This window comes from Alligator mississippiensis, chromosome 3, assembly GCF_030867095.1.
Source record: "Alligator mississippiensis isolate rAllMis1 chromosome 3, rAllMis1, whole genome shotgun sequence".
Taxonomy (NCBI): domain Eukaryota; kingdom Metazoa; phylum Chordata; order Crocodylia; family Alligatoridae; genus Alligator; species Alligator mississippiensis.
The window spans coordinates 153458035-153478785 of NC_081826.1; the positions used below are offsets into that span (position 1 = coordinate 153458035).

General features: G+C 44.3%; 1 protein-coding gene across 4 annotated transcripts in view; it reads right to left on the bottom strand.

Moving 5' to 3' along the window:
• Positions 1-1075: 1075 nt before the first annotated feature.
• LOC102563711 (purpurin) overlaps positions 1076-20751 on the bottom strand; it is a 53204-nt gene continuing 33528 nt past the window's right edge. For all 4 annotated transcript variants that reach the window (XM_059724547.1, XM_019490829.2, XM_019490827.2 and 1 more), the window contains exons 3-6: positions 11301-11437; positions 8707-8819; positions 5646-5858; positions 1076-4662 (exon numbers count right to left, since the gene is read on the bottom strand). In XM_059724547.1, coding sequence (XP_059580530.1) covers positions 4652-4662; positions 5646-5858; positions 8707-8819; positions 11301-11437 — 474 coding nt within the window. In that variant the 3' untranslated portion in view covers positions 1076-4651. The remainder of the gene's footprint in view (positions 4663-5645; positions 5859-8706; positions 8820-11300; positions 11438-20751) is intronic.

The window sequence follows — 20751 nt, forward strand, 5'->3', positions numbered from 1 at the left end:
CCGTCTAACTGCCTCCCTACAAGCGCGAGCAGAGGAGGTATATTCGTCTTTGGTGATCTCTCCCTGTTTCCACTTTTTATGTGCTCCCCTTTTGGCCCTTAGGCTGCCCTGGATTTCTCTGGTCAGCCAAGGAAGCCTCCTGGCCCCTTTCCCTCTTTTTGCTCGCATTGGGATCATCTCGCTTTGTGCCCGCATTATACATTTGTAAATATGAATAACAAGCCACTGCAAGGAGTTTTCCTTGGCGGGTTTGTGTGTGTTTGTTTTCTTTTGCAGAAACCACAGTGTAATCTCAATCCAGTAGCAAACGTGACTAGTAGACCACGAGGCCTCATTACCATCAGCATTACCTTCCGCATCTAAGCCACGGCAAAAATTATATAAAAAAAAAAAATGTCTGTTTGTGTTGTCTTGTTATATGTTTTGTGTTTGTTTGGTTTGTTTTAAGTTTTCAAAAGTTTAAATATATATGAATATCATAAAGATATGATAAAAAAATCATTGGTAATACCCCCTCTAAAAACTGAATCTGTCTGTGGATCCCAGATCAGAACACTTCCATCCAGTTGGACTGGAAAGTTGTTCTAATATTTGAAACAAGAGCAGAAATTCATATGAAAGTTTTAAATTCCACTTGATTAGCAAAATAATATTTATTAAAGGTAATGTGTATTTTGTTTATTCTTTTTCTCTTCTCTATACCATCTGATAAAATGTTTTTTTTCCCCCTCAAGGACTTAAGTGCTATTTAGAACATCAGTATAACAAGATGTGTGTAAGAAACTGCATTAACCCATTGTGTTAAAGGAAACAAGAACCTGCAGAGTTAATGTTTCCTAAACCTGAAAGCTCTGTGTCTAAAGAAAAAAAATGGTTAAAAACTAAGTTAAATTTGGCTCTGCAGTGGTATAGTATTATGTGAGTAATCATGGCAGATGAAGGTAAGTCTGCCTGTTGCATCTAGAAATTTATTTCTAATGAATTGGCCAGCATATGGAAAAGGAATCACCCTTCATAATACAAATCCCATCCATAAAAAGGCACACAGGTTCCATAATAAAATGTCAAAGTCATATTTAATTCAACATTATTTTAATAAGTGAAGAGACAATTATACCACTGTAACTGTTTAAAGCAACCTTATTCTGATGTTATTTTCTTTCTCTTCCCCCCACCAAGGTTTTTCTCTTTTAATTTCTTTTAACAGCTTAAGTTTTGTTTTAACTTTAAAGCAGTTGAAGATGACATGCCTCCTTTCTATAAACCAGGACGATGGTGCTCAGTAACTGAAAGGTTATAGTGACATCACCCCAAACGGCTGATGTCAAGGCGGGGAATAATGTAGCAGAAAGCCCCTTTTGTATATTTCCCTTCTGGACATTGATATAGCAGAAGCCCCTTCTTGCCTGCACCCCCTCCTCCCCCCCATTTTGTGTATTTCTTTTTCCTTCTAAGTATTGTCAGAGACCTAGCACACTCATTGCATGGGTGTGGCAAGGCTCAAGAGCAAGCCAGTAAGCTGAAATGGCTTTCTGTAGGAGAAACCTAGAAACTACATCTACATATCAGTTAAGCTCAGTGTCGCTAAAGAAAACAAAAGAACTAAAATATCCACTTGAATGACTGTAAATATACCCTGTGCTAACCTACCTCACTTACTGTCCCCAGTAACCTTTGATCCTCGCTATCTCACATTGCATTTTGATATATTTCTCACAGTGCATTTTTATATTTCATCTGTCTCATCTTTACCATGGCATTTTGTATTTTATATTTTATACCGTTAAACCCTTAAGGAATGTACTCCCTGTAGAATGAAGTTACACCCTGGACCATTGTTAAAAGCTGCACTGAAATTGTAAAGTGATAAAATCTGCTATATTGGGCTGTCCCTTGAATGAATGTGAGTATGAATGACAAATCAAGTATCTCTGGTTGTTAATTGACAATAGAGTAGCCAGAGGAACTTATCATAACAAAACTCTACTCTACAAGCCATTTTAAGTTAATCAAGCCAAGGAACTGATTACTAGAACCAAGCACCCATTCTATTGACTATATTCCTGTAACCCATGATAATACGGCTGTTAAGTCAATAAGTCAAGGGTAGACTCCCAAAACTTCAGATACCAGCAGACAGAGACCCCCTTCTGGAGAAGACAGCGCCTTGAAGGAAGCTGACCATCGACACCAGACTCCAGGGCCTCGGATAGGTAGATATACTGAAACCAGCGCTCTCACAATCACTACAGCAGCTACTATACACTATACTACATGGGTTTAAATGACATGGGTGCATATCTGCTGCTTTTAGTGCATATCTGCTGCCAGTCTCACTGGTGTCCCTATGCCATCATCTGGGCCTTGATGCACTCATATACCATTTGGTTTTGGTGGCTGTCCTTCCTGCCCTTGGTGGTGGTTGTGACAATGGTTCTCTTCTCACCCCAGATGATGATGAGGTCCAACACTTTGTCACAAGTCCAGTTCATGGCCCTCCTACAGGAGTCTAAGGAGGAGAGTCTCTGATTCAGTTTGGTTCATAAAGCTAGGTGTTCTCTGTTTGCAGTGGACACTCAAGCAAGCTTTGGAGAACCTTGAGGGTTTCCATGCATACTTGGGGTGATGCCACGTAGGCTGGGGGTCACTTACCCCCAGCCTAGGGTGTTGCCTTGGGGTTGGTGCTGCCCACTTGAGTGGTAAAGTTCAGGTGGGTGATAGACCAGACCTTGGAGTGGGAGTTAGGTGGCTGGAAACAGTACACCCTACATGCTGGAGGACTGCAAATTGCTCATATTATCTCCACTAGATAGACTTCTGGTAGCTGAATATGTGTTACTTAATATGATCTGGAGGTACTTCTCACCCCAAAAGTCATAAGTTTGCTATGATATGAACACACTTAGCATGTGTTTTACTGCTTGAACATGCAGATGCCTCTATTTTAAGTGAATTTAACAGATACTAAGTGTTCCATATAACATGGCTCTCAGTTGGCATTAAGTTTAAGCAATGCCCTAATGCACTAACACGGTGGTGCTAGATGCTAGTAAGGCATGGGCGGGGGGTGGGGTGGGGTGGGGTGGGGAGGAGCAGTACTTGCCTCAGGGCAGAACAAAGTTAAGGACTAGCTCCTGCCTGCTGGGGCTTCTAGATGCTACAGAAAGTAAATAAAATAATAAAGGACATTAAAATTCCCAGTCCTCCAGAATTGGAGGCATTCTTCTGAATGTCTTGTCCAAAAGCTAGACTTACTGTAATTAGGAATTTGCCTTGTCTAATCAGTGGGCGTATCTACACATGTGCATTTACTGCACAATACAGTAATGCAGCTACAGATGCACACCTGTACTGCATAGTAAATATGGTGACTTCCATTGACCTGAGTGTAAATTTGATATCTGCATCATGCAGGTATCAAATTTACGCCCAATTAGTTACTGCACAGTAATACACGTGTAGACGCATTACTGCACATTAGGCATACAAGGTTCTTTTTGTCAATCTGATATCTTTATTTGAGTTGGTCTCATAAGTTGGGAAAATTCTTCTTTGTAAGCTTCCAGTTATAAATCCCCTTTCTCAGGCTGAGGAAGCATCTACAGTTGGTGTGTGCTCTTCCTGGAAGGAAGGAATAGTAAAAGAAGCCAGAGGCTGGCATGCATGCAAGAAAGCCAGTCAGTGAAGATGTAAATTAAGGAGTCAGTTGGGGAGAGACAGGCTGAGGGGAAGGGGATTGAATGTTGCTGGTAAACTATTTACCACTACATTCATTCCCCTTCCCCACTCCCCCCCAGCCTGTCTTTCCCCCACTACATATTACTGCACAGTAAGCTCATTGATGCTGTGTGTGGTAAGTGGCTTGGGATTAATTTTAGTCCCAAATCAGTCCACACGCAGTGTTAATGAACTTTAATGCCTGCACTTGTAGATGTCTGCTTATTCCCACTTACTGCACAGTAATTTTCTATGCAGTAAATTTAAGCCAGCATAAATGCATGTGTAGAAATGCCCAGTGAGACTAGAATCCAAAGTTCATTCAACTCCACCTGATACTTCCTTGTGAGTGAGATGAGTAATTAGTGGGTATTCAGTCATTCCAGTGGCCACTGCACTTTGACCAGACTGGTCAGGGAGATGAAGTATTTATAATACTTGACAATAGTTTATACATAGCTAATAAACGTACCTATTCTGCATTTAAGTTGTTTTGAACTGAACAGGTCCTGGTTCCAAAATCTAATTGTTTCCTTCTGTTAGTCAGCATAAAGTAGTGGGATCACAGTAGAGATCTAACCATTCCACAAGGTTTCATTACTTAGGAATTAGGATATAAATTAGGTTAAGTGAGACATGCTGTACATAGTAATATGCACGTGTTTTAAAAATATTGACAAATATTACACTAGTTATTCCCTTGAAAATTCAGATACCCAGTGTGGTATTGCACAGAAGTTACCACAAAAAAAAAAATTAAAATAAAAAACAACCAAAACCCCAGAAAACCAAACAAACAACAACAAAACATTTCAACAGTGTTTTCCAGGAAAAACACTAGTCCAAGCTATGATTCTGGGGGGGTTTTTTCAGATAGATGGCAACTTCAAGGCCAAGAGATCCGGCTTTCATTCTTAGAATCAAACTGTAGTCTTTAGCAGGCCCCTGCAAAATAATTATAAAAAGAAAACTGTAACTCGTTTTTTTTATTCCAGGCATGTGAATTTGCCGAGTCAGTGTTTTTCTTTTACCTCTTTGGGGTAATAGCCTTTGGCAGCCAGTTAATCTAGGTAGCGCAGCTGCTCAAATAGTAGCAGTCTGTGCTGAGGAGTCAGGATTCAGATCATGCTCATGATTTACTTTGTAGAATATATTACATACATTTGTCCTTGAAATAGTTGGGTAATGGCACACTAAGGTTGCTTTAAAAGAACTGTATTAACACTGCTAAGATTTTGGTTGAAAGTTAGGACATTCCAGATTTACCATTATTCATGCAACCTAGATTCTGCCCCTTGCCAGGTATTGATTTTTATATGGAATACTCTTTCCACAGGACATCAGCAACAGTGTATAGGACTGGTTCAAGGAGAAGTGTGAAGATTGTGGGGCAGCCTGACATCTAACCTTTGCTAAATGTCATATACTTTATTTTTCAGTTGCACTCTTACTTAAGAATGCAAAGAAAAGAGTATTAATTCAGTTGCTCTCATTTTATTTACAATAAATGCAGCTCCCTTATTCTTAGCTAGCTGCCAACATAGTCCCTAATTTGGAAAAGTGCATCTGACCTCTATATGGTACCAGGCTAAATAGGTCTGTCTGGTTACTGTCTTAGGGCTTGTCTATACAACTATAGCAGGAAATCCTGGGAAGGGTTAGCCTGAGCCTGATCCACTAGCTCAAGTCTGCTACACATGTCAGACCCTGAAGTCCACCAGTAACACTGCTCTGGTCATGTCTCTAGTTGCACTTTCAGACCCATTTGAGTCCGTGAGCTCAAGCATAAGTCATGTAGACAAGCTTAGAGGAACCTCACAGATTAATTTCAAGGTCTAAGTATGTCAGTATGTTTGGGTATGCAGAGCATACTGATCCTTGTCCCCCTGTGAAACACTTCTGCCACAGTAGACAAGCCCTTAGAGTACCTGACTGCAGCACAGGCTTGAACTGGCCAGACATGCAGATCTCTTCCTGTTTCTGACGCACAATACGCTGAATGGCTGGTGAGAAACCACGAGGGTTGCGTGAGAAGATAATGGAGTACCCATCATCACAAGTTCCATCCTCTTTCCGTGTACGACAGGCATATGTAACAGCATAGTTAACATAATCGGTGTCAATCACCCAGTAGTCATCGCCTGAAATATAAGGACAGCTTTGTTAGTCCTGGTCTCCACATTCTTACACTGAGCAAAGATCTCTTCTTACAGACAAAGGTTTTACCCCTCAAAAATATCTATGGTGAGAGCAGCTTCCCAGAGGATGGAAAGTTCTCTGGCTCTTAAAGACCTGACCTCAAGACTTTCAACAAGCACATCTTTCAACAAGCACATCTACATGTGTGCTTTAATGCACAGTAAACTATTTTACTGTGCTTTAAAGCAGCACATTAAAAAATGGTGACGTTACACTAATGAGCAGTAAATAGTCTACTGCACATTAAGCATCATTAAAAAAGCATGCAAATGCGCTACTGCACATTAGTGCAGCCTAATAAGCATTAATTTAGTACCTCACAGGACACGCCCAACAAGAAAGATGTGCCCAATAAGATATGCTTTAGTCCACTCATGAGGTGAGCTCAGTGCATTTCTCCCTGTGTTTCTTGTGATGCTCTGGCTATGCCAAAGACCAGACTGTGGCATGCACAGTAGCGGGGATTACTATGCAGGGCCGCCTGCCTCACTGTGCCAGGCTCAAAAACCTCGCTTTAGGAGTCTCCCATGGGGTGCCTACAGCCAGCTATCCCGCTTCCTGGAGAACACCCGCAAGCCTGGGTTAACACTGCCACCACCCAGGCACTGGCCTCTGTTAGGGCTCTGTGCAGCCCAAGGCGCACAGACTCTGCAAGCTTTGGGGGTGCTTTACCCACAGGCATGAATGCCTTGTGCCTCCTGAGGCTGGGGGGGCATGGTGACTGCTCGCAGGCAGTGGCGGTGGTGTTGGCGGCAAGCAGGGACTGCCCACAGGTGACGATGGTGACATCGGTGATGAGGGCAGGCCAAGTGGGGACCACTCACAGGCAGCCATGGCAGTGGCAGTGGTGGTGGGGGGAGTGCTGAGTAGTGATCAGCGACCACCTGCAGACGCCGCTGGCAGCAGCAGTGGCAGGGGGAGGTGGCAAGCAGCGACTGCCCACAGACACTGCTGGCAGCGGTGGCCAATCTTGGGGGGCGGGGCCAATCTCAGGGTGTGCATGTGCACCCGCATGCACCCCCTACACATTGCCAGTGCCTCACAGATAATATTTCTGGGTACCTTGTTCAGCTTGAAGCATCCCAAGATAACCTCAGATAGGACTGAGGAAATATAAACAGACAAGCTCTGCTGGCCAAGCTGGGAGCAAAAAAGCTTGCCTCTCACCCCTCCACAGTACCACAGTAAGGCATGCTGTAACCCAATACCATTTTTGATCGAGGTGGAGGGGGAGAACAAGGAAGTCAGAGGATGCTTTAAGCAAACATAATCAATCAGAGTCTTATACAGGCAACCCCTGCTTAATGCTTTAATGGGTTCCTGAAAAACCGAGCGTTAAGCAAAATGAGTGTTAAGGGAAACTGAAGTATTTGATGACAGAAGATGGCAACCGCAATTGTTTTTAATGACCCAAGATGGTGACTGTGAGCGTTATAACGAAACTTGCTGAGTGCTAAGTGAAACCAGGTATCAATTTCAAATGAGCGTTATAGCGAAATAGCGCTAAGTGAAACAGCATTAAGTGGGGGTTGCCTGTACAGTCTTGGGCATAAGAATCCTTTTAAAACACATCTGCTTATACATAAATCCTAACACCTGGCTAGTTTCCAAATTTTTACTTACAGGAGTTCATCCAGGCAGCAGCCTGGAGGCACTTTGCCTGTGGCTTTTCAAAATGCCTACTGGAGGAAGAGAGCATTCCCCCTTCCCCTCAGGAATTTTTCTGGCTTGGTCACCTGGTTGACCAGCCTGAACCAAATAGAAAGCAAGAGAGAGGGAGAGAGGGGTCCAGCTGGAATGACCCATGGGAGGGACAGAGAGATGAGGATTTCTTCACACAGACTAACTCCCATCTGGCCTTCAATGACAAAATCTCTTTACAAACTTCTACAATGGCACATATCTGGGAAAATACTACATGTAGTCTAACAGCTACGTTAAAGTTGCATCATTTTTATGTATATAGATGTTATATGATGTTGTGCCTGTTTTCCAGGCAGTGTTCTTTAATCAGGTACATACTAATAAATTACCAATTCACTAGAAATGTATTTCTTTATTCCTTACTAAGGGGAACATGCTGCCCATTCTCCATAGCTACAGAGGCCACTGGCTACAAAATAAATATGGAAAGGACATGAATAGGATTAGGAGGTGTATCTACTCTGTGCAGCAAAAGAATTCAGGGAATCTGGGCTGCAGCACAGAGGACAGCTCAGTTAGAACCAGTAGTGTCCATCCACATGGTCTTCTAGGCTAGCAGCTGGTTTGAGGATTTGGGTTTAAGTGCCTGATCCCATCACTTGGGTCAAGTAAGCAGGCTCTGCAAATGCTGACATGAGAAGTTACCCCCCAGAATTGAGAAAGGACTGCTTCCCCAAGTTCATATAAGGCAAGTAGTGCATTCATCTCCATCCATCTTGTGCTGTCACCTGCCTCTAAAACACAATTTCTATAAACAAAGGACTCATAATAGCTAGGTCCCTAGGAAAATTTCTGGCTTTTGTCCTAATCAAAGGACCTGTTTGGAGCAGGCTTCTGTGGTCTACTTGTTAGGGGGAAGCCTTGAGAGCAATGTTTTGCAGTATCTTCTGAAGATCACAATCTGGAGCTCCCTCCTCTCCGTAATTTTGCTCCAAGACCCAGCCCCTCAGTGAGAACACTTTGTTCCCAGCTCTGGAGCACTCAATTCTGAGTGGTCATGTCCTAGAGGAGCACAACTGGCTTGGCACTTTATCCAAAGAAATTCATGGGCCTGAATAGCCACAAGCTACAAACCAGCCCACTCACCTCCGCTGGACAGGTAGCTAGCCAGACCTTGGTAAGTCATATACATCTTGCCTGGTATGGCGGGGTCTGGTACAGTGTACTGAGCAGCCATGTCAGCACATATCACCCAGAATCTGAAACAAGAGCCAAGATACTGAGGGTGACAATCTGCAGTTTCAATGCACACATCAACAGCAGCCCTAAGCTAGCTCAGAGCACGTCATGCCTGTACACTCTGGACTGTACATTAATCATGAACACATTGGGCAAGACCACCATGCTACTATAAAATAACTTTGTTATCAAGTAAAAGCCACATTATGCTGCCTGTACAGGGTTACAGCAGAGCAAACTGATGTGCAGTAAGTCTCCATCCCCTTTTACTGCATGGTAACTAGTTCATTTGCCCATATACTTAGCCTTATAATTCTGACACATCTTCCCCAATTAGTGCTTATAATTCATATATCCTTTTTTAAAAACGTGTTTTCTTCTGTTATGCACTTTAGATACTGTTTATGTATTTGGACATCGCTTCTCAGATGTTAGAATGTTCCATTGGCTGACAGTGTTCTCTGTATTATCCATCCTTTTCAGGTTTACAGACTGATTTTGTAATTTGTCTTTTACCCTTACTCACACTGAAAAGATGTATCCAGGGCAGCAGCTTGAGATTTTCCAGGTATTCTTGAGAGGCCACCCAAAACTCATAAATAAATCAGTGAATTTATGTCTTCACACATGCATTATATAATATGCCTGTTGAACTTCACCTGGCTTTGACTCTACTCTCCTAGGATGCGTCTATCTTAACAATCCTTAGATTTGTGTTTGTCAGGTGTACCACAAATACCAAAAAGCAGTGAAACCCATGTTGAACTTTTGGAGGTCTCTTTCTTTACTGAGAAAAGGCTGATTCATGCCTTATAGATTAACTAAATATATCCTTTCACAGCATCTGATGAAGTGAAAGACAAAAAAGTTCAGGTTGGAAGATTCACTTACTATATTTACTCCAAGCCTAGATGATCCTGAACTTAAGACAACTCCCTCAACTATTAGATTCTATACATGGAAAATTGATAAATTAATTATAATTTTCCATTTCTAGAATCTAATTATTGGAGGGCTGTCTTTAATTCACCCCCTCCCCCGCACTGCTGCAGGGGGCAGGCAGTGGTGGGGCAGGTGGTACTGGGAGGTAAGGCAACTTGCCCCCAACTTCTACCTTCCCCTGGTTACCTCTGCCCCTTGCCTGCCCTTCCTCCAACCTCTACTTCCCCTCACCCTCCTCCTCCCAGCCTCTGCTCCCCACTTCCTTCCCCCCTGCACACTTCCCCTTCCTTTGTGCTGGCAGGCTCTGTCCCTATTCTACCTAGGGCACTGTGTGAGCTGCACAACACTGCTATGGGGCTGGGCTGGGGCTGGGCTTGTGCTCAGCACCCTAGGCTATAACATGGACAAAGCCTGCTGGCATAGGCAAAGAGCAAAGATAAAGGACGGGAGGGAGAGGGGCAGGTGGGGGAACAGAAACTGCATGGGAAGGGGGTGGAAATGGGGAAAGAGGCTGCATGGGGGAAATGGCAAGGTGCAGAAGTGGCAGGGGGGAAACGTGGAGGAAAGAGACAGGCAGTAGCTGCGGCTATGGCCCATGCCTCGGGTAGGAGCTGGAGTTTGAGCCGCAGCTGCTGCCTGCCCTCCCCCCACCAACCACCCTCACACTAAATTCTAAAGATGAGGGGGTTTTCTTCCATGTTAAATGGGAAAAAAATACTTTGTCTTAGAATCAAGTAAATACAGTACTTGCTCATTCAACCAAAACTGTCAAGAAAATGTAACTTGTTAGAAGTACTGTTTAAATTTCCACATTGGTTTATTTTCTTCACCATGTTTCTCTGTATAGAAGTTAAGTCTCAGGCTCAGTTCCTGAGATCTTATTTTGCATAAATGAGTATAACACTGTCAACCCCCTGCAAAAAATAAATCTTTGTTGTTAATACCTCAGTTAATTTTGTTATCTAGTTTCAGACTCAGTATCTAACTCAGACTCTCCACCTGGTCCTATTCACTTATTACCATTTAATGACATCCTAAGCCCCGTGCCTCTGAACAAAGATTATCAGTTACATGGTCAATTTGCGATAGGCTCCAACAGGGTCCAGGCTGAGCACGAACTCCATAAGTGTTATGTCAGGACTCTCAGGGGCAGAATCTATTCTGGCTATTAGGGCACATAAATGGATATAGTGAATGCTATTTCATCTTGCTCAAGGTTCTTCATGCAAAAGAGAGGTGGGTCCTCCTCACTGCTTTTTTGTGACTCAGTATTAAAGGTGAAATGATAGTGTGTTACAAAAGGAGACATTAATAGATTTTCAGAATTTGAACAGGGAATTTTCACTTAGGTACCCAAGTTCATCCACGTGCCCAATAGGTAGAATAGAATTTTGGCTTAATATCTCAAATCTTCTGCTTCGAATGCATTAACTTTATGACACTTACCTTCTTGAAGGAAGCACTTGTATCATGCACATGCCTAGATTAGACAACTGGAAATGGCATGCACAAAGCACATTCTATTGGCAGCTGAAGTAAAAGGTGAGTTACACACTTACCCAAAGAGTTTCACTCTCCCTTTGGAAGCTGCAGTCATTGTGCCATCTTCTTCAATAGTGTATTCAGCAGAGATGTTGTCCTGCAGGAAGAGACCTTCTGGGTCCTTCTTAGCTAAGGCATACCATCTCCCTGCATACTGAAATGAAAGGATATTAGCGTTTGGATTCATTATCATTGCATGCAGGAACATAACTATTGACAGGAGCCTAGTGGAAATGGAAACAGCATCACCACCTGGCATTAGACTCTCCAGAGCTAGGTGATGGGCAGAAAGTTGGAATTTTGGTAACTGTGTGCTGTGCAAATTCTGCTATCAAATCCAGCCTGTAAGATCTGTTAGGGGCTCAGATTAATGGTCCTTGTATATGTGTTTCAGTCTGTATCTTCTCTTCCCTGTGATGAGTACTGCAGTAGTAACCTTCCAGTGTTAAAATTGCAGGTATCTGCAGCTCAGGCAGCGATTTCACAAGCTTTGCCACACTGCCATCCTCATATGCCTCATCTATAAACCAGAAGGACCATTGTTATAACTCACAGTACACTATCTTCCCATGCAGTCCGTGGCCCCTCCAGGTATGATGTTGAGAAATGAATAAACACAGAGCAAACTGCATGGGTGTTTTTAGGACAAATGGTTATTCCTATCTCTTTTTACCATTTCAGGGTGGTACCTGAAATTGCCAACAGGGACTGAATTTGAGTTTTTGCTGGAGGTCATGGACTTCTGTGGTGTAAGGTTCTGAAACAAAGAAGCAGAAAATATGGACCCTACCCATTAGAAACAGAGGAAAAAGTTTGGCATCGAGAATAGGATAAGGACAGTTCGGGGGGGGGAAGCGGGGGGTCGTATAAGAAAAAGAATACTGAAGACCTAGAACTCTATAGGTGGAGAAGAAAGAGGATCCAAGAAAACTGCTCCAGTACTAGAAGGGGCCCACAATTAACTGGAGTCTGGGAGAAGAAACTCACAGGGTTAAACACAAGCAGAAAGCTGTCTTCCTGCACTTTAACATCTGGTATCCCCAGGTTGGCACTAAAGAGAAGTAGGACTTGGGGATACGATTTGTTGTTATTTTAAATAAACTTATGGTTTTCAGTTAGAAAAAAAGCTCATATAACCTAGGACAGGGGTTATCAATCAGGGGTACATGTACCCCTGTGTGTATTTGGGAGGGCTCTAGGGGGTATGTGGCAATGGCATGGAGAAGCAGGAAGGGAGAGGGGACTTCCGGTTTTGCCACCAGTGCTTCCAGTTTTGCTGTTGGTGCTTCTGGTTTTGCAACTGCACAGGGGGCCCCTCTCCCCACCCCCGCTTGTCAATCAGCTGCCGGGGGACCCTCCCCCACCCTGCTCATCGACCAGCTGGAGGACTTCCTGCTTCTTGACCGGCTGCCGGGTGTACACCAACCAAAAAAGGTTGAAAACCCCTGACCTAGGAGGTTGCTTGCATGTTCAGGACTAAAATGCAGTAGTGTAACTAATAGTAAGGGTAGTAAAGAAGGGTAAAGGTATCACCCCATAGGCAACTCCATGCCACAAGTGGCCGCAATGTGTTTCAGGTAGAGGTGGTTTACTCATGTCAGAAAAGTCATGTTGGCAATCTGGCAAGTAGTACATGTAACCACCATATTGGAATCCAAGATGGCTGCTGTGAATTCATGTTTTGGTCAACATTTCAGGCCCCGGTAGGGTTAGAAAATTAATTCCAATGATAAAACCAACATTATTTGACGAGAGGAGATCAATTGTAAGATTTCCATAGTGGTAGCCTTATTGGATTCCAAGATGGCTGCTGTGAATTTACAGTTTTGTTCATTATTAGATACTCAAAAGGTTTGCAAAATTGCTACTTCAACTCTGTTCTGTTTCAGATTGCCTCAACAGGAAAACCTCCGATGAAGACTGTCTACAAGAGACTTGCCCTTTTTGCCCTTTAGCAAATGTTACAATGGAGCCAGTAGCATCACTGAGTCCAGCAAAGAGTGTGTGGTACAACTGGGAATCTACAAGATGCATCATATGTCTCTAAGTAGGTTTGCAGTCAATGCTTAGCCAAAGTACACCTGCTGGAATTGCATGAATAAACAAGGCACTCATTCAGTGTAGGACAGTTGCTGAATTCAACACACTACTCTTGGCAGTATTCTTGACAGATTATCACACTGTGTTGGTCCTGCACTGCAGCATTGCAGAAAGTGTCATTTGGCCCGTTCTTGCTACAGTTCTTTTACACACAAAGGACATATTGCGAGACTTAAGATAGTCACTCAAGGTAGAATATGAAAGGGAACCCCTACCAACAACCCTACTAACAAGGGGTCCCAGTGTGTTCTTCACTTGATGTTGTTGGTAGGTTTTCCCTTTCATATTCTACCTTGTGTGACTTTCCTAATTATTTGGTACCTGAAGACCACATAGGCTGTTTTGGTCAGCTGTTGCAGGCCAGGTTAGCACCCTCCCCTCCCAACACGCATGTAACTACTCACCAAAACTTCCTATGTAGTGGGATGGGGCCCCAGGTAGAGGTGTTCAGGAGTGGGATTGGAGGCAAGGCTAGGATCACAGGGCAGGGGCGTGGGGTGGTGACAGTGTGGGGCTGGGGCCAAGTCAGAGCCACAATATGCTGCCCACATGCCCCTGTGATAGGCTCAGGTTCCATGGTCAGGGGAGGAGGCAGGGAGAAGATCACAGCTCTGTCCCCACCTGGCCCCATGCTGTCACTGCCCAATGATCTTGGCCCCAGCCCTGGATGCAACTCCCCACCCATCCATGCACCCTGCCTGCATGGATCCCAGGTGCTGCATCTGGGGCTGAAGCCTAGATCTTGGGGCAGTGACAGTGCAGGGCCAGGACAGAGCTGGAAGCCACTGCTGGGCCTCAATGGGGAGCCACAACACCCATGAGGGGGAGAGGAGGGCTGTAAGCCCCAGAGAGATGGCTCAGCAGGCTAAGGAGGAGAGGCAGGAGCAGGGGACAACCATGTGTCACTGCCAAGTCCACCAAGTCGGGGGAACTTAACCTCTTTCCCCCTCTCCTCATCTGTCCTCTCCCCCAGCCTGAGGTACACAGCTCACAGGCAGGGGACACCGAGTGTGAACCCAGCCATGACTCTACACCCCACCATGCACTTGAAGTGGCCAGGACTGGGCTGGGGCCAGGGCAGGCAGGTGTTGCTGGGGCATCCCCATCCTGTGCCAGTCTGCAGCTTGCCCCAGGCTGCCTGCATGGTGGCAGCAGCTCCCAGCCCCATCAGCTCACTGTGGGGTATAGTGGCATGGAGCAGAGAGGCGCTGGGGCAGTGGCAGCAGTGGGAGCCCTGGTGAGGGTGCTGCATCCAGCCCTGGATGCAGCTCCCTGTCTGACCATGCACAGTCTTCATTGAGACCAGATGCAGTTCCTCACCTGGCCACATGCAGTCTCCATGGAGACTGGCCCTGGACCCAGCCCTAGATGCAGCACCCTCACCAGGGCTCCTACCACTGCCACTGCTCCTGTACCACTCTGCTCCATGCTGCTACATCCCACACCAAGCCAGCAGGTTTTGCTGCTGCTGCTGTGTGGGCATCCTGGGGCAAGCTGCAGGCTGGCACGAGATGGGGGTGCCTCAGCACCACCCAGTGGGGCAAAATCACTCCATGGGCCAGATCTGTACTAGGACATCAAGCAGATCATCTACTCGGGCAGTTCACTGAAGGATGTGCATATTCTGCCAAAAGCATTCTAATAAGAAGAGACTGGGGTCAAGTGCTGTTTGAATCAGCCAGTGCAATACACAAGCTGACAGAGAAGAATAAAGTGTTGTGCTGCCAAATTGGCATCAAAGATCGAATAGCTGCTGCAGCATGTTACCATCCTGAATGCAGGTGGGAAGAACAATTGAAGCAACAAGTCTCTCATTCTTATTTGCATGTGGAGATTGCTCAAGAAGAAGTGAGAGCATGGCATATAAAGTGATAGATGAACGAGATGCCAGTGATGAACTAGAAGACAACTAATCTCGCATCTGTAAACATTTAAATCAACCAGGCAATAAAGCATGTTAACAAAGTTTGCAAAATTACTGGAGGCATAGTAAACATTACATACAATGAATCAGTTAGACAACTTTGGGAGCTGAACTTCAATAAAAGAAGTTACCTAACTGGGATGGCGAATCAAGTGTTTGGGAACAATACAACAACAATCATAATCAAAGACAAAGGACATAAATGAAATGAGATTACAACAAAGTCAAGTTGCTACAAGAGCAGTTTGAAAGGTTCCTCTTGCTTAAGGTTTCCAACAATGAGCTGTTATGTATTTCTATGGGAGATGTTGTGTTGGAAGATATTGCATTAAACTATAGAGGGGCACTGAGTTGTGCCTGCTCTTTTAAGGGCACAAGCAGCCTGTGAGGCCACTTGTGGATGGCAGGGGGAGCTACTGTGGGTTTCACATGATGGAAAGAGGACTCAGGATGGAGCCTAAGCCCAGAGCCCACACCAGTCAGTTAGTCTTCCCCCAACCAGAGGTTCCTGACCCCTGAGCCCTGTGGTGGCCAGCCTATTAAACAGCCAGTAATTCAGGAGCCCTCCGACTGAGCGTGGGGCCCAGTAAGGGGTCCAGCAGTTTAGGAAAGGCTGAGACCCAGACCAGAGGATCCATGAGCCCCAAGTCAACTAGAGGGTCTGAGAGCCTGGAGGAGGGGCTTTGCACAGGACCTGGAGTTCAAGAGCCTGGAGGAGAGATTGCATGTGGGACCAGACGTCCACAAGTGTAGAGGGAGATTACATAGGGGACCAGGGGTCTGAGGGCCCAAGGGGGTCATGTGTACAAATAGTTGGCATTGAAGAGAGAGAACACAAGGCTTGGAGCATGGTGTAGGGAAGGAAATGGAGCCCTTAAGGGTAAATTACGGGTGCCCTGGGGCAGGGGTGCATAAATATGCTTGTCGCCTTTGGAGCTACAGGGGCTCTGCTGGGGCACAGGCCAGCTGAGAGGAGCTATTGAGCTGAAGGGAGAATCAAGGCAGCTGAAGGTCCAGGAGGGACCCAAGGGTACTGCAAATAGACTAAGGTTCACTCTAAGGCCAGTGAGCAGCCTCTCTTATTTAACTTCTAGTAAGAACAAGATGTGGTGGGTGAGCAATTAAGGGAGAGCTGTAATAGAGACTGAGCCAGGCAGGGGTCACCAGGGAGCTTCACGGCCGCACCTGGGACACGAACCTGCCACATAGACATTCTGAATGCACATAACAAAGGAAGAGAAATTGTGAACTTCATTATCCAGATGCTACTGAGACCTTCGATGCAAACATACCCAAATTGACACTGAAAACCTTCAAGGATGTAAAATCAAGTATGCGACAGTGCAGCAAAATGAAACAGATGCAGAATGCAAAGGAGAACCAGCAAAGTTTACTGGCAGTGGTTGCCGCAGGTAGAAGGTTCGATGTGCATGCTCTCCTACAGCACAAACTGTTTGGATACCTTCTGTGATTTTTAAACCTGACAAATCACTCCATGAGGCCTATAAAGAAGCTTTGTCATGGATCTTGATTGGAGATAAAGCACTAACTGTTCTACCAGATGCTACTTCTGAGAAATCAGCTGTTATTATTGATGGCATGGCTCCTGTACGGAAAATAGGAAAGTCAAAAAACTGCATGAGCATTTGGAGATTTTTCTGACTCATTTGTGTAATACGTGTTTGCCAACTATTTCAACACGGGTAATCAAGTTAAAGTTGTCTTTGATTGATATATATCACTATCGATAATGGCAGGCATAAGAATATCAAGGACTCAAAGTACTAGGCCACTCCACAGGCTCATTAGGAGCAGATCTCTTCCGCTACTGGCATCATGGAATAGTTTTACATCCTTGCCAGCAAGCAAAGAAAACCTAGTTAATTTTCTAAGTGAGGAGCTTCTTAAGAAATTACGTCAATGTTTCCAAAGTGAACAAGTGCTCATTATTGGTAGTTGCACTGATGGAAAAGCAGAGCACTCCAGCTTGTGTGACATTTTGCAACTGCATTCACACCAGGAAGAGGCGAATGCAAGAATGCTCTTACATGGTAAACATGCAGTTGGTCAAAGATACTCCTGTCTAGTATTCTTGTGCAATGACACAGATGTACTGGTCCTTCTTCTATGGCATAAACTTGCACCTAAGGTTTGGATGAAGAGAAGCAACCCAATAAGATTCCAGTTCATTCCAGTAAGATTCATTCCAGTTCATGGTATGTGTCAGAACTGCCGGAGCCAGGCCATGCATCTTTAACTGGATTCTACAACTGCACTGGTTGTGACACCACCAGCCAGCTCAGTGGTCATGCTAAGAAAACTCCTTAGAAAGTGTTCATTCAACATCCACATCTATTGGCAGGTCTAGAAAGTAGCCCTGATGTTGATAAGGATTTGCACAGTTGTGTAAAAAAGATTGTTGTGTTGCTGTATCAGCCATCAACATCTTTGATCCTTCTGGATGTTAGCGTGAAAATTATTCCATCAAGAAAAAGCTCTGGATAGACTTCTGCCTACATACAACTTCTTTGTGCACCATGTATGTGCCAATTATCAAGGTCTTATTTGATTAAATGAGCTTGAACCTAAATCCACCTTTGCCATCACCTGACCAGCATGGTTGGCAAGCTGAAAATGACAGTTATGTTCTTATCATTAATCATGCTTGAACCATTACCAGCAGAATACCTTCAGATAACAAGTTGCAAGTGAAAGAAGGAATGCCAGGGATCAGCATGCTTGTGCAAGCAGGTTAATGTGCCAGGCACTGCCAGCTGCGAGTGCTATGAGACAGCATGTTGCAATGCATATAATAACTACAGGGATTCAGAAATGGATTCAGGCGATGAAGAGATCTGAAAAACTGCAGTACCCATTGTATTAATGTTATATATACCATTGTATTATTATTATATTACCATTGGATTAGACTATTACATTTTCCTATTGCCTTGAGCTGAATATATGTCTATGGTTTTCATTGTCATTGAGTTATATATTACTAATATCTGACTTCTCCGCATTTTGAAATTAAAAAAAAAAATTGTCTTATTCAGTATAACTCGAACAAGTAGGCTAGCTGGAGTTATAATGTTTTCAGTACTGTGGGCCTGTTATGAAATTTGTAGTGCTAGAATTTGTAAGGTTTCAGTATGAGAGTATTATTTTACTAGTTTTAATTATATTGAGATGATACATACAAGCTCGTGTGTCAGCCAGCTTGGAATCCAATATGACTACCATGGCAGAAATTTTATAATTGTTCTCCTCAGTTCATACAATGTTGGTTTTGTCATTGGAATTAATTTTCTGACCGTAGTGGGGGCTGAAATATTGACCAGAATGTGAATTCACTGCAGCCATCTTGGATTCCAATACGGCGGCTACCCGCACTACTTGGCAGATTGACAACATGACTTACCTGACACGGGTAGGCCACCTCTACCTGGAATACACTGTTGCCGCTTGTAGCAATGAGTTGTCTATTACAATAAAATCTAGAGACCTTATTGGTCTCTACTATGGTCTCTACTATTGGTCTCTACCCTACTATGGGAGGGGAGGGGGTAAACTGGGCAACAGCTGTGGGTGCTGCTTCTGTGAAGGGGTGCAAAAATAGCCACAACTGCAGTAGTGGCTGATCACACTGCTGCAATTGCCACCACAGCAGCCGGTGCTGCCCTGGGTGTTGCGCAGTGGCCACACTGCAGAGCTGCCCAGCTATGAATTTGCTAAAGTAGTGTTTGCAGCTTATGAAGAGTCTGAGTATATCCCTGAGTTACCAAAAATGGGTTCCAGTTGTTTGCTTTTAGGCACTACTCATAGTATAGAGAGAGGTGATGTAGGGCTATTCTACCTCAGTAGGAAGGTATAGGGTATATTTCCAGTACAGTCAAAACAGAGCAGTGCTCTTGAGCATTATGTGGGGTGTTAGATGCCTACACTGGCCTGGGCTCTATCTGTAATGGATGCAGAAAAAACAGACCTTGAAGAATTCCCTTCAGAGTAAGAGTAGGCAACCTGTTTAATCTTGCTTTACAGAGACCAAGGGTCCTTTTTTCTGATTATTGACTGAAATTGAATGCTATACCCACTGAAGCAGAGGAGAAAGACTATCAAATGGTGTGAACAGTCCACAGTCCAAGATACTCTAGGGTCTTTATATCAGCTTCAGTGTGTGTATCGTCACAACACCACTGAGAGACAGGATAGTGTTATAATCCCCACTTTACAGCTTGGAAACTAAGCCATAAAGAGAACAAGGGTACGCTGCACTATATTTAGAGTTGATATTGAGGTTGCCCTCAGCCAACCCGAACAATGGGAACCACCCCTGCTGAGGTACGTCATCTCTTTTGGCCCTGGAAGTCAGGAATAGAGAACTGTGGGTTTGCTGCTGGCCAATTTCCTGTTCTCAAGGCCTGTAGAGCTGGGCATGCTGCAAGGAGGAGTGAGCAAGGAGATAAAATGGGGGAGGAATTTACCTCCTACCTAGAAGTTTAGCCAGAGCTCCCCAGGTCAGACTGAATTGCTGCTGGATGTCATACATAGTATAGATAGTTGGCAAAAATAGGTCACAGTGGTAGCTTTAAGTAGCAGAAAAATGCCCAAGTCACACAGGAAGTCTGTGGCAGAACAGCAGTCTGAACCTTCTCTTCTCCCCGGTTCCAGACAAGTGCCCAAAGCGCTTTCAAACCCCCATTCCAAACCTTTCTTGTCAAAAGTAACAGTTTCATACAGGTAGCCATGTTCACTACCATAGCTCAGGCAGATGCTGCAGATTTCACATTAAGAGCTGACTGATGTCAATGGGGCTATGCTAAGTGAGTGCAGGCTGGAGGAACCTGAGAAAGGCTACTCCCCAGCTAGGAAGTGCAGGTTTTCTCATTCATGTTCCCTGCCTAGACTAAAAGAACCCTACGCTTCCCACTAACTGTGCACTGATAGTTCACCTTCGGGGGAATGACTCAACCATGGGTTTAGAAACAGAATTAAGTTCCAGAAGTTAGCCAGCCCTGAACAGTATCCATGAAGATATGACAGAATGCCTGTAAACCAAGAGCATTACTTTTGGATGATGCACAACACAGCAGATAATATAAGGTAAAATTAGTAGTAGCAGTATCTAGATTTATGTCCTGCCCTACCAGAAAGGATCAGGGTGGTCTAGTTGTCATGTGTGTTGAAATACTGGATTCAGAGTGTGGGGAGAGAGGGGGCTGGTTTCTTACTGATATAATGGCAGCGGGGGGTTAATCCCATGAGTTAACAGCAACAAAAAAGGAGTGGTTCAACTACAGAAACAGTGCTTGAGAGTGTGTATTATAGTGTTGTTATGTTTAATAATTACCCAGAACATACTGTATCGAGGAACCTTTCAGATAAGCATAGTACATATATAAAAAAAACTGATTTAAATTGGATTACTTCTACAAATTACTTCC